Here is a 13241-nt window from a genome sequence, read left to right as displayed (position 1 = left end):
TTCTGTTGTGAGGTTCAAAGCCTGACTCACTCTCTCTCTGTCCCAGACCGGTGCTTCCTCTCCTCACTCGCCTGAGGGATCCACTCAGTGTGCGAACATGTGGTGCCGGCCTGGCCCGGAACAATCTCCTGAGCCCAACGATAAGACCACGGAGTCCGGGAGGGAACGGGAGTGTGTGTTGTGTGTTGTGTGTGTGTGTGTGTGTGCACGTGTGTGTGTGTGTTGTGTTTTGTGTGTGTGTGTGTGTGTGTGTGTGTGTGTGTGTGTGTGTGTGTGTGTGTGTGTGTGTGTGTGTGTGGTGTGCGGTGTGTGTGTGTGTGTGTGTGTGTGTGTGTGTGTGTGTGTGTGTGTGTGTGTGTGTGTGTGTGTGTGTGCACATGTGTGTGTGTGCGTGTGTATGTGTGTGTGTGTACGTGTGTGGAGAGAAGCCAAGGATACTGTCCAGGACCCTGGTCCCTCCTGGGCCTGTGGAGAGAGAGGAGATATGACATCATACCTGGCCTGCACCTTGAGACAGGAGAAGAGCTGTTACTCTCTCTGACTTAAAATGTCGGCTTACCGTCTCACACACAGTCCCTCTCTACCCTTTACCTGTTTACCCCTCTCTGTCTCTGTTTACCCCTCTCTGTCTCTGTTTCCCCCTCTCGGTCTCTGTTTCCCCCTCTCTGTCTCTCCCGCCCTATTTCTTGCTCTATCTGTCTCCCTGTTTACCTCCCTATACCTCTCTCCTTCATTCTTTCTCCTTTTCCCTCTCTCCCTCCCCATCTATCTCTCTCTCTCTTTCTGTCTCCCTCTCTTCTTCTCTCTCCCCCTAAAGTACAATCAAAGCCACATGTCTGAACAAGAAATCATAAGTCATTGATTCATTTAAATGTTCTGATTTTACAAAGACACCCTTATACGAATGTCATCATTATTAATGTTAATGATTACGCTTTTTTTAAAGGAGGAAATTGAAATCAGCCAGATCGAGATCTTTTTTTATTGCAGTTTCTATTAGCAACGAAGGAGAGAGCTTAAATAAAAGCAGGGAAGAAAAACATTTGGCAACTTTTTAATATTGGCCTTCTTCCCCCTCTCCCTACCTTCCACTCGCTCTCTCCCTCTCTCTCCCCCCTTTCTCTCTCTCTCTCTCTCTCTCTCTCTCTCACCCTCCTCTCGCTCTCTCCCTCTCTCTCCAGGGTTGGAAGAACTTGAATGCAGAGCTCAGTGAGGGATTCTGGCACGGCCGCTTGTATGTAATGACTTCTGACAGCAGTGGAGACACAGTGAAGAGCATGTCTGTCTTTGCATGAGTATTTCTGCATCTATTCTTGAGAACCACATTCCAATTCTGGAATCGTTATTATACACGAGTCGCCACGAGCAACCGCATGTACAGGACGCTGAACTTACCGGAGAAAAACTCCTTCCAAACAAATGTGGAAGGATAGGATAGTCAGTCAGTGAACTTCTAACAGTTGAAGGAGATAATGTTCAGAAGGGATACATATATTATCACACATTATCCTCAACCTCAAAGGTTTTTCCAAAGAAACGAGCAGAAAACATTGCAAGGTATAAATATGGAGGGTAGCGAACTTTCAACAGTTGAAGGAAGAAACCTGGGGTACATTATCTTGAAAGGATTACCCTCATTACCCTCAATATCCTAGGTTTTCTCCCAATGAAACAGTCTGAAAAAAAGAGTAAGGTATAAAGAGTAAAGAATGTCAGACAGTAACGTACTGGAGATAGTAATTGAGGGGTCCATAGAGGGGGGAAAGCAGCTGCCTGCTCTATCACACACACACAGGCACACTGGCTTCAGTGAATCCGGGCCTTGTTCGTGCCTGGCCTCAGTCCAACGCTGATGGGATTTCTGCTATGTGTTATGCTCTCTTCCCGTAAAAGTGAAACACGGGCAGGAACACCGCGTGTGAAGACTTCTTACTTTAGTGTTTTTCGAAAATTCACATAATTCAAGGAAGATAGTGTATGAGTGCAATGTAATATTTCAGTAATGTGGAAAATGTAGCCATTTGTTGAAGTGAATCATTATAAATCGCAAAAGGCTGCGGCTGAAGTTGCACGCGTTGAAATGGCACCTATTCCCTTACATAGTGCATTACATTTAACCAGAGGCCACGTAGAAGAAACTCATTGATTCAGAGGTGGTGTGAAACATGTACAACACTCATATTGAAGTGTGTATAAACATGTGTATTCTTTTGGATCCATCCATCTGTTTTGCTTGAACAGACCAGCTCATATTAAACTGCAGCGTACAGTAGGGTCCCCCCAGCATGCTATAGCCTTGTGTCTTTGATCAGCAGGATGGGGGTAAGCCACACAAGAGCTCAAACAGCCAAAACAACACTTTCACACCAACTGGGTATATGTAGTGTATGACATGACTGCTGTGTTTTAAGGCACGCAGCTTTCGATTAGAGGAGAGAATGATTGGTTTGAGAAAAAGGTCATACGGTATGTCGTTGGAACTATTTTCTAAAATAGAAAACAAATGTCATCATCCCATTGGAGTGTACAAAACCTTACCTCTCAACCTCACTCCTACAAACAACAACAATACGCTAACACGCAGTAAAATCGTTTTCTGCCCCCCCTCCCCCGGCTAAACTGTATGCCCATTGGCCAAATGAATAAGCTTTAATTTATCTACAAGTAGACACTCAAGGCTAATATGGCATGACGTCACCCTCTTGGAGGGTGTAGTGGACACCCTTGAGTGATTCACCAGTTGGAGGATGTCACGTTTTTCAGATGACCTCGTCTTTGATGTGACTGTAAGATGACTCTCCTGCAGGCCTGTTGCCCTGGTATGCCAGCTGGTGTGGCTGGGGCTGCTAGGGTGATATGGGGGTAGTTTGTAGAAGATAAAGGGAAAGCGAGACAGGGAGAGAAGGAGAGAGGGAGAAAGAGACAGAGAGGGAGAGAGGGGAGAGGGACACATAGAGGGGAGAGGGAGAGAGAGACAGAGAGGGGAGAGGGAGAGAGAGGAGGAAGGAGAGAGTTGAGGGGTATGAGAGAGGGGGAGAGTCTCGAGGAGTTAAGGGTGGGATTTCTTATTCTGCTCTGCCTGTGCCCGGCTTGAATACTCTCTAATCTCAGTAATTGGGGTAGAGGGTCCTGGGGTCTCCAGACAGCTGCCAGATCTTTGTGGTCAGAGCAGATTGATTTGACAGGGGGTCAGGGGGGCAGGGGTATCACAGTGACTGAGTGGTTCCCTCTGGTTTCTGTCTGGTTCTGTCTGACTGCTGGCCTTCTGGCCTGGCCTCTGGTCTGGACGGAGGGACGGGGTCTTACAGGTCACAGGGGCACTGAGGCGGCTGGCGACGGCTGAAGGGGACAGAGGAAACACAGACGGCCATACACACACTTTCTTTTTCTTCTGGGCCTTGTTCAAATGGTGCCATTTCAGACACAGCCTCTGTGATTTATGATGATTCGCTAACACCTATGGATGCATTTAGCCTATCACTCAATTATCACATTTCACTCGTTCTCAGACACAGTGGCTCTGGGTTTGTCCACTCACTCAGTCACTCACTGGCAGCATGTTTGTTTATGTGCTTTGATACTGTGCCCCCGTTGATCATTTTCACTCTCCCTGGCCTGTACGGTCTTCTGATGCACCATCAACAACTAGGAAATAATGTTATCAAAAAGAAGAGCTGTCTTTAAGAGGTGAACAGCTGACTATGTATGAGCAAGATAATTGAGGGGTTTGCTTTATGAAGTGAAAGGTTATACTTCTCTTTTTCACTGCTCTGTTTACAGCTCTGGCTCTTGTCTTTTCGTCACCCTCCTGTCCTCCCTGGCTGTCATGTCTTTATTGGCATGTCCATGTGGTGCCTTGTGGAATTCACGCGTGTGCTGTAACATGGGAAGGCCCTTAAGGCTTGTGTAAATACTCACTTATGTTGCGTGGAGGGTGTAAGGGAAGGGGTGAAGAGGAGCAGCATCTGTTATAGCAGCTGTCCTCAGAGGCTGTGTCCCAATTGGCACCCTATTCTGTATGTAGTGCACTATTTCTGACCAGGGCCCGTAGTGCCCTGGTCCGAAATAGTGTACTTCATGGAAAATAGGGTGCCATTTGGGATACACTCAGCCTCTCTCTACGGAGAGTTAGTCAACACAACCACAGCGCTTCTAAAGACACCGTGCTTCTAAAGACACCGTGCTTCTAAAGACACTGTGCTTCTAAAGACACCATGCTTCTAAAGACACCGGTCATCGCTCATCCATATATTCATATGTATATATTCTTATTTCATCCCTTTACTTAGATTTGTGTGTATTAGGTAGTTGTTGTGGAATTGTTAGATTACTTGTTCGATGTTACTGCACTGTCGGAACTAGAAGCACGTCGCCACTCTCGCAATAACATCTGCTAACCATGTGTATGTGACCAATCAAATTGGATTTGATTTGATTCACCACCTTTAGAAGGACTGGTCATTATTCTGTGTGATTAAAGGTCAGTATTCACCGTTTTGTTTCGCCGGTAGTTGAACCATAGGTTAGGCTACTTGCCTAATGTGATGGATGGCATACTAGCTCTAATGTCTTCTTTCAATATCTATCGGCCTGTACAGTATCTTCATGTTTCCTATGTTTTTAATGTAAAATATAAAGTTTGAATAATGTTTGGTAAATAATTGACAATAGCTAGAATTGGGAGAGGAAATAAAGAAAACACTCATAGGAAGTTACAGCAGTTCAGTTCAGAAGTTATATATATAGTATTAAAATGTATTATCCATTTCCCCCTGCTCATTCATTGGTCACTTTTCAACTCTCACGTCACTGCCCCTGAACCAAGTAGAAAAATCACAAAAACGAATTTGACCAATAGGGCACTTGTCAAGGGATGCGGAGGAACCAGTGGGGGGAACGCGAAAGACACTCAACAGTCGTAACTATTCTATGGGGCGTTACGTTTACATCGCATTCCTCATTCCTTTGCATCATTTTAAAGCTGAAGAAGGCACCGAATGCATGCTACATGAGTGGATACACCATAACACTTTACCTGGAACGGAGTTTGTATTTCTGAAAGGTAAAACGACGAAAACGTCTCTTCTTGCTGCTTCATTTGTGAGTGCGGCAAAGCAATGGGACGCAGGAGTTGAAGAGTTCTCGTGAAGCCGCTACTGTTGTGAAGATAAGTGGAGAGTTAATTTGTGCCTTTTAACTTTTATTGTGAGTGTATCAAGTGACAATCTAACAAATTGCAAGCTATGTGCGGTTTTCACACCTTGGGCGTATCACGGCAAATCATTTGCTGAACCTCGTTCATTCTCCAGTGGAGCGGCCTGAATGCGAGGGAATGGATTTGCTTGACTACTTTTTGACATATATTTAATGTAGATACCGCTACACAAATCCATATGTTGAAGTCTTATTTGGATCAGTCTACATCGAAATGGCAAGTTTTGCCGGGTTTATAAAGTGGACTGGGAGATCAACTTTGTATTTATGCTGCGCGTTTGTCCTGTTCGGCTGTCTCTGCATCGCGTCCCCTACTCATGGTCGTCGGCTCATCTGTTGGCAAGCCATCATGAAGTGTCATGGAGAGTCTGAGTGCCACTACGCATATGACCAATACCTTTACGCCTGTGCGCCTGTTATCAACGGGGATAGGAAGAAGTGTCCCAGCCACTGCATCTCGTCCCTTATCCAGCTGAATCTAACCGAGACCGGCCCGTCTCTGGAGGACTGTGACTGCGCCTCGGACCCCGTCTGCCGGAGCACCAAACGCGCCATAGAGCCGTGCCTGCCTCGGACAAGCAATATGGGCTGCACCGAAGCCCGGCGGCAATGCGAGAGAGACTCCCAATGCAGTTCGGCAATGCGCGACTATTTGTTTCACTGCCGTAAACTTTTCGGAGGGGAGAGATGTTCGGACGACTGCAGGAGGGTGATTGCCAACATGCGAAATATACCCAAAGCACAACAACTTGATACTTGTGTTTGTGATGGCACAGAGAGGACCATATGCGAGTACGTCAAAGTTAGTATGAAAAACTTTTGCTTTGACTCTATGGACAGATACGCGGGCAGCGGGTTTTCTGATTCAGAGGACGACTCTGAAGATGATTATGACGAGATGGAGGATTATATATATGTGGAAAACAAAAGTTTTTCATCCAGATCCGCCTGTCAGGGTGTTGTATGGACTGCCTCTGTGGCCACCATTTTGGTTCTAATGAATCTGATCTGATAGGGCAGCCTACCCCAGTTGATTCAGCTGTTGGGAAAGTTGTTTGAGAAAGAGGGGCCTGTGAAATGTTGACACGGACATAATAGCTCATGAAAGTTGTAACACCAGCACACCTGCTTTAGCTTATACGTTTTGTGTATGAAGGATTTTATGGCCTTTGCTCAGCTATCTATCTTCATGGGGCTTCTTCTCAACATTCCGTCTGGTCTCTGTCTCACTCTGTCTCTGTGCTGATCAATGCTATGGGTCAGTCATTTAGGTAAAGACTTTTATATTTCAAATGTATCATTTTTTGGGGTGACTCTAAAAGGTTTATAGATTAATTTCCAGACAGCTGTGCACCTCTAGGCTATGTAATATTTGAACCAACCCTTGAAGAATGTTATACACCTATTTCATCAGCTATTGCCTATCATCACAAAATAGTCAAAAATGTATAGAAGTTTGACACCACTTCTTTTTTTTTATGTGGAGAGACAAGTGACTTTAGAGTACGCTGCTATTTTCGAGACAATGAAAACGGCAGTATTTAAAGCGTTCTCTTCGTAGTCACTTCGTTGTAATGTGGAGAGACTAATCAAGTGTTCTTCTTTTCTTATGAGCTAGACAATAGACATAGGCATACGTGTAATTAAGATGTAATTTCATTTCTAGTCAGTGGATAATGCATTTGATGCAAGCACCTGACAATAGTTTGATTGGTTGGTTAGCCTACATTACTAGCCTTAATCATGTCACACACATTTCCTTAAACTCAGTTTCAATGTCAAGTTTTGCAAAAGTTTTAAGGGAGATTATTTTTATATGTCAAAATCTGTAAAGTTAAATTGTACAGTTTATTGTATGATATTGATTTTGTTTCCGGAGATATTTGTTTATTACTGCTAAGAAGAGATTTGCACTGTATAGAAATGACGTGAAATGCTTCACGGTGACTAATGTATATTCTTTTGTGTCCAGAGGTGAAAATATAAGTCTTCTTGTTTAAAGTGACTCTTGATTGTTTCACTCTTCCTTATGTGGCCGTATGGGCACTGGGCAGCAGGTTATTTCACCGCTATAGGGAAATATAACAATCTAAGTCTTGCTTTAAAGCAGCAATCAGCAGTTGAGACAATAACAATGCATACTCCTCACCTGTTTCGGTAAAAAGCTGAGGGATGGGGCTGGAGAAATGTAAAGACTCTCAAATTCATAGACGGAGCTATGGACGCAAGGACTGGCCATCCAAGATATCAAAATAATAGTTTTAACCATCCATTTTTGGACATGTAAATTATGTACCCATTTTGATTCTTGAAGAATAAAACTTATAAATGCCTCATGAGCTTAGTTCCACTGTCAAGACCCAAAATACAAGCTTGTTTTACTCCAATGTTTGTGAACAAAGTAAATGTAAAGAAACACTGTACAGCCTCAAAACATGGTTAAAACTATACATTTGATATCATGGACGATCACTCCTTGCATTCATAGCTCTGTCTGTGAATATGAGAGTGGGCACATTTCTCCACCCCCCATTCCTTCAGCTTTTTACAGAAGCAGTGGCAGGGAGTACGCATTGTTATCGTTTCAACTGGGGATTGACCCTTTAAAGTGCTATATGAATCTTGATTGTTTCACTCTTCACTCTGCCTTAAGTGACCATATGGGCACTGGGCAGCAGGCTATTTCACTACCGTGTCTCTCAAGTCTTTTGACAGCTGTACCAATCCTTTCCACCATCACAAAATTCCCTCATTACGAACGATCAGTTGATCTGAGCTACTGAATGTCGCCTAAATCCCAGAGCAAATAAAGCGTCAAGTAAAAGAAAAGCTCTTAGTCGGATCGATATACACTTGACCTTGTAAACATCAATGTTTGCTGAAGGCATAAATTGTTAATGCTGGAAGACTGTTTAAACATAAGGAATAAAGACCCCTATCTCCTGGGGATTGCTGCTCAAATGGAGCCAAGAAGGGCCTTGCCAGTTTATTTATCCTCACCCCATGTGTTTGTTAGAAGTCTTCACACAGAGAGGAGAGGGGGAAAGGAAAGCTGTGTCCGGATGAATGGAGACTTAAGTAGCCATTACAAATGCACTCTGATTGGACTGCTGTGTGTGGTGTGTGTGTTAGATACCGGCCGTTGCTATGTATGTGTAACAAAGTAGAAGTGTTTTTCTTTTTTAAAACACTTTCGCTTCAACTTTACTATTATTACTTATCATCCTGAACAGAAGTTAAATGGCTGGTTATAGACCCAGGTCTACTTGTAGAAGTGTGTAGCCTAACCCACCACCTCTAAGGAAACCATTTAATTTGTGTGTCACATTTGTTTTCTCTTTTGGCACCACTGAGAGACAGAAAAAGAGAGGGGGGACATCATCCTCTCCTTCAACTCTTGTCACAAGAGGGACTTGAGAGCAATGATGGCAGCCATGTTGTTTCCCTCTGGAGGAGGACAAGGGCCCTCCGGCCCAGTGAATGGAGGAGAAGTCGAGTGGCACTACTGTCATGGAAATGTAAAACACACAATGGTGGGAGCGGTACAATGTGCAGGCACTTCATTCACTCGCTTTCTCTCTGACAGCATCTCCTCTGAGAGAGGGGAGGATGGGGGGGAGCTTGGGGAGAGACAGAGACCACTACTGCAGATAGGGGCTTCTCGGAAGGACTTGAGAAACTTCTGTCAACGTTGTATCTCTCTTTCTCTATGTGATGCCTCCATGCTTAACGTTAGGTGATGCTCACTTGGCTTTATTTTAAGGTGTGCTTATAAACTGTTTATACTGGTTAATAGCTATTATTTGTCAGCTATTAAACATAATACATTTATAAGGCCTGATGTTTATGATGTATATGAGTAAATGTCTTTATGATCAGACATGTATTAGGTACAGCATACATGAATAAATGATTAAATATGCTATATAATCAGGTTAACAAACTATTTGATAGTGATTTAAAGGAGTCACGATACATGTTTTATTATTAGTGCTTTATAAATGCAGTCTTAGGAATCGTACACTTGAGATAGTAGTTTACGATCAGAATTACAATTACGTGATAATTATTACGGCTAACACATTTTTAATCTGCATAGCAGATACCTAGGTTCAAAAACATTTGCCACTGATGCTAACGTAAAACAATTAGCTGATCTATATAACCACTCAACATTTTGATTCACTGAAGATTTTGATTGTTACTGGAGTGCACATTCAAATAGACTGCAGTCCTAAATAGAACCAATGATGTATTGTGCTTCAATTGCTATTGGTTTCCTTCCCACTGAATATAGAAAAGAAAAATATGCAAACTGTGGAAACCCTGCAGCTCTGTCACGGTGATGTGGCGAATGCATTTATGGGCCTTTGTTAGCCGTCACAAAAGAGGGTACTGCCGCTTTAAGAGAGCAGGCCTGGGTTCCAACCATTAATAATTGTAATGCCTCTTTATTATTGCTGGGGATAATGAAGGAATGAGAGTCATATGGGGCCCCCAAAACCATACTTTCCCCTGAAATGTTTTCAATTAACTTTTGGCACCGGAGGAAAATAAGCGAGTTGTTTTTTTCCCATCATGCTGAAACAGAGGAGAGGCAAGAGCCGGACGGGGGACGCCGCTGCGGGACACAGTACCTCATTAAAGTAGCCTCATCATAACTCAAAGTGCTGTTTTTGCAACCCCCTACTCCTAGTAACCCCGCTACACACACAGACAAACACACACAAGCGCTTGATACTCCTGCATACACACACACACACCCATGGGCATGTATGCATATACACACACACACACACACACACATACATACACTCAGATGTTCACACACACACAGAAGCAGACTAATAGTCTTACATTAGTGGACATTCCAATCTAGACGCAATTAAGGCGATGAGATGACTTATGGTTGAGATGCTTCATGGAACAATCATGACTAACATACCCCTGAGCATACTGGCCACATTTCCCCCTGTGAAGTCTTCTAGAACTTTCTCTCAGTTGACATAGCATTTGTAGGTGAGGCAAACAGACTGTACATATACAAACGGTACATTTAATCTATGTAAACTGGAGTCAGGAAATAAGTATTATATAAATAAGGTGCATTGTGTGTGTAGCAAAAAGGAGCATATTATATGAGATATGTGTTATAAAGTTGTGATATGAGAATAACATTTGCGTCCCCTGAACTATTTTCCATGTTGTTTTCGTAGCATGTGTAGGCTACTCAATGAACTGCCCACAATGGTCAGTAATTAAATTACTCTCTTTCTCTTTTAAGCCTCTGTGAAACTCTTCCAAAAAGTTTTCAAAATTCCAAGCTGCCACATTGATTCTGTCACGTCAAGTCCTTTCTGAGTTCACCGGCCTTTGAAAAAAGGGAAACTGTCTCTAATCCAGTTAGACTTCCTTGTGCCTCATGTGAAGCGAGATGGAGAGAGAAAAAAGAAAAAAGAGTGGGAAAGGTAAGATTTAAGTTGCTCTCAAAGAGAAGGTTGATTTCCTAGTCATGTGTAAACAGTCAGCCTATCTTAGAAACCATGCTGATTTGAAATTGAACTTTAAAGTAAGTGTGTAAGCAAGTGTGTAAGGTCTTCTAAATATACTGTACAAACATGCTACAGTATATTTGTTTAAATGCAAGATCTTAAGGTTAACTTTTCCTCAGTGGTGTAAAAATACTTTAAAGTACTACTTTTAAGTCATTTTTTTTGTATCTGTATTTCACTATTTATATTTTTGATTACTTTTATTTCACTACAGTCCTTAATAAAAAAAAATATATTTTTACTCCATACATTTTCCCAAACACCCAAAAGGACAGGAAAATGGTCCAATTCACACACTTACCAAGAGAACATCCCTGGTCATCCCTATTGCCTCTGATCTGATGGATTCACTAAACATAAATTCTTCATTTGTAAATTATGTCTCGGTGTTGGAGCGTGCCCTTGGCTAACCGTGAAAAAAAAGAAAATGGTGCTGTCTGGTTTGCTTAATATAAGGAATTTTAAATGATTTATACTTTTACTTTTGATACTTAAGTATATTTTAGCAATTACATTTACTTTTGATACTTAAGTATATGTAAACCAAATACTTTTAGACTTTTAATGAAATCGTATTTTACTGGGTCTTTCACTTTTACTTGAGTCATTTTCTTTTAAGGTATCTTTACTTTCACTCAAGTATAACAATTGAGTACTTTTTCTACCACTGCTTTTCCTCTTTCATTGACACATATTTGCTTGTCATGACTGTATTAAACCACACCACGTCTTGTGGACGGGGTGTCTGCCAGTAGTCTTGACTACTTAAACCTCTCAGGACTGACCAGAGAATAAACAAACTCACCCACAGACAAACTGAGTACGTAAACCCCACCACAGCGGCCAACTGAGGTCTGTGGAGGCTATAGGGGGGTTAGGGAGGGCGCTGCCTGGTTCACGCTGAGCTTTAGGAGAGGTGAGAGGGGGGTTACAGTGGGGGATGGGCTGATTTATGGTTGTTAAGTGTATGGGGGAAGGGTTGGGAGTTTGAGGAGTGACGGACTGGGGTCTGTAGAGGGAGGGGGGGGGGGGGGTGTTGAATGTTGTTGAGTTCAGACCTCTCTGAATGATGATGCTGACACACAGGCTATGTCCCAAATGGCACCCTATTGCCTATGTACTGCACTACTTTCACTACATAGGGAATAGGAGAGGGCTCTGGTCAAAAGTAGTGCACTAGATAGGGAATAGGGTGCCATTTTGGACACGGCTAAAGAAGGGGGATATTCACCCCGGCCAATCAGGTAACTTCTCCTAACCCAGGGATCTCTGGAACTCTGGAAGTTGGCGCTCAGCGGGGCGCCCTGATTGATTCCTCATTCCTGCCTCTCCCTCCTGCGTATTGGGCCAGAGAAGACGAATAGAGGTACGCAATAGTTTTGAAAGGACCAAGGGGGTGGGGAGTGAAGCGTAGGTTTTGAGTTTGGGCTGGGGGTAGAGTAAGAGGAGGAGGAGGAAGGAACACAAAACGTTGCTGACACAGGGCATAACTTCATTTCCACGGTGCTGGGACAGCTGTGCGCAGTAATCTGCCATGGCGGCGCTCTAAAACATCAATGGCTTCACTGACCCCAGGGGGGGAGACTCCAACTGTGTCCAGCCGTTTAGAGGAGAGGACCAGGGAGTGGAGCCCCTTTCACACCATTCAGGGGTTTGTCTTGAGGAAATATACCCCCCTTTACCTCTCTAAGAGGAGAAAGTTTGATAGTATGGGGGTCTGTATGTTTAGGTCCAAGGAGACAACAATGGGTCATTTTTAAAGCAAACTTAGAATTCATGCCTTAGTGCTATAGCTGTTTGATCAATGAGCTGGGAAACAATCATACACATCCCTATATAGGCGGCAGGTAGCCTAGTGGTTAGAGCGTTGGACTAGTAACCGAAAGGTTACAAGATTGAATCCTCGAGCTGACGAGGTAAAAATCTGTCGCTCTGCCCCTGAACAAGGCAGTTAACCCAATGTTCCTAGGCCGTCATTGAAAATAAGAATTTGTTCTTAGCTGACTTACCTAGTTAAATAAAGATAAAATATGCAAGAGTTTTGATCTTGGGAAAATATTTTTGGGAAAGTTAGATGACCTTTATTTATTTTACTTTTAGATATTGTCACCATTCTGTAAATTGCAAATTGGTGTTTGAAAAATGTACAAACATTAAAATAATCTATTCTGACGTGGAATATGACTTTATACAGCCTATAAGGAACCACATCATTTCCCTCAAGCAGATACATAGGCACCTAAATAGGATTTGAGTGCATGATCATTTTTGTGAAATAATTATTATTGTCTATTTCATTTTGAAGTAAATACCATGTCCCTACCAATCGTTGAGATACAGTTGTCTTGTCATTTGACCTGTTTTCACATTGTGCACTTGCTGTTTCTATACATGTTTTTTTTTGTATCGTTATTGAATCAAGAAAAGTTTTGCAGTGAAGGTTTTTAACTTCTTCTTTCCTTCAAACTCATGTCA

The 13241-nt window shown here is 42.9% G+C and overlaps 1 protein-coding gene across 1 annotated transcript; it reads left to right on the top strand.

The window, feature by feature from the left end:
- The first annotated feature begins 4858 nt into the window (after window positions 1–4858).
- LOC106561946 (growth arrest-specific protein 1) lies at window positions 4859–9144 on the top strand. Its single transcript, XM_014126409.3, has one exon. It carries the CDS (start codon window positions 5429–5431, stop codon window positions 6224–6226), a length of 798 nt encoding a protein of 265 aa, XP_013981884.1. The 5' UTR covers window positions 4859–5428; the 3' UTR covers window positions 6227–9144.
- Window positions 9145–13241: the final 4097 nt, after the last annotated feature.

This window comes from Salmo salar, chromosome 01 (genome assembly GCF_965601325.2).
Source record: "Salmo salar chromosome 01, fSalSal1, whole genome shotgun sequence".
Taxonomy (NCBI): Eukaryota; Metazoa; Chordata; class Actinopteri; order Salmoniformes; family Salmonidae; genus Salmo; species Salmo salar.
The sequence above is the reverse complement of the archived record's forward strand: the minus strand, read 5'-3'. Positions and strand labels throughout refer to the sequence as shown.

Excerpts from the sequence above, each read along its gene's own strand:
- LOC106561946 (XM_014126409.3), top strand. The coding sequence starts at position 5,429 with ATGGCAAGTTTTGCCGGGTTTATAAAGTGGACTGGGAGATCAACTTTG.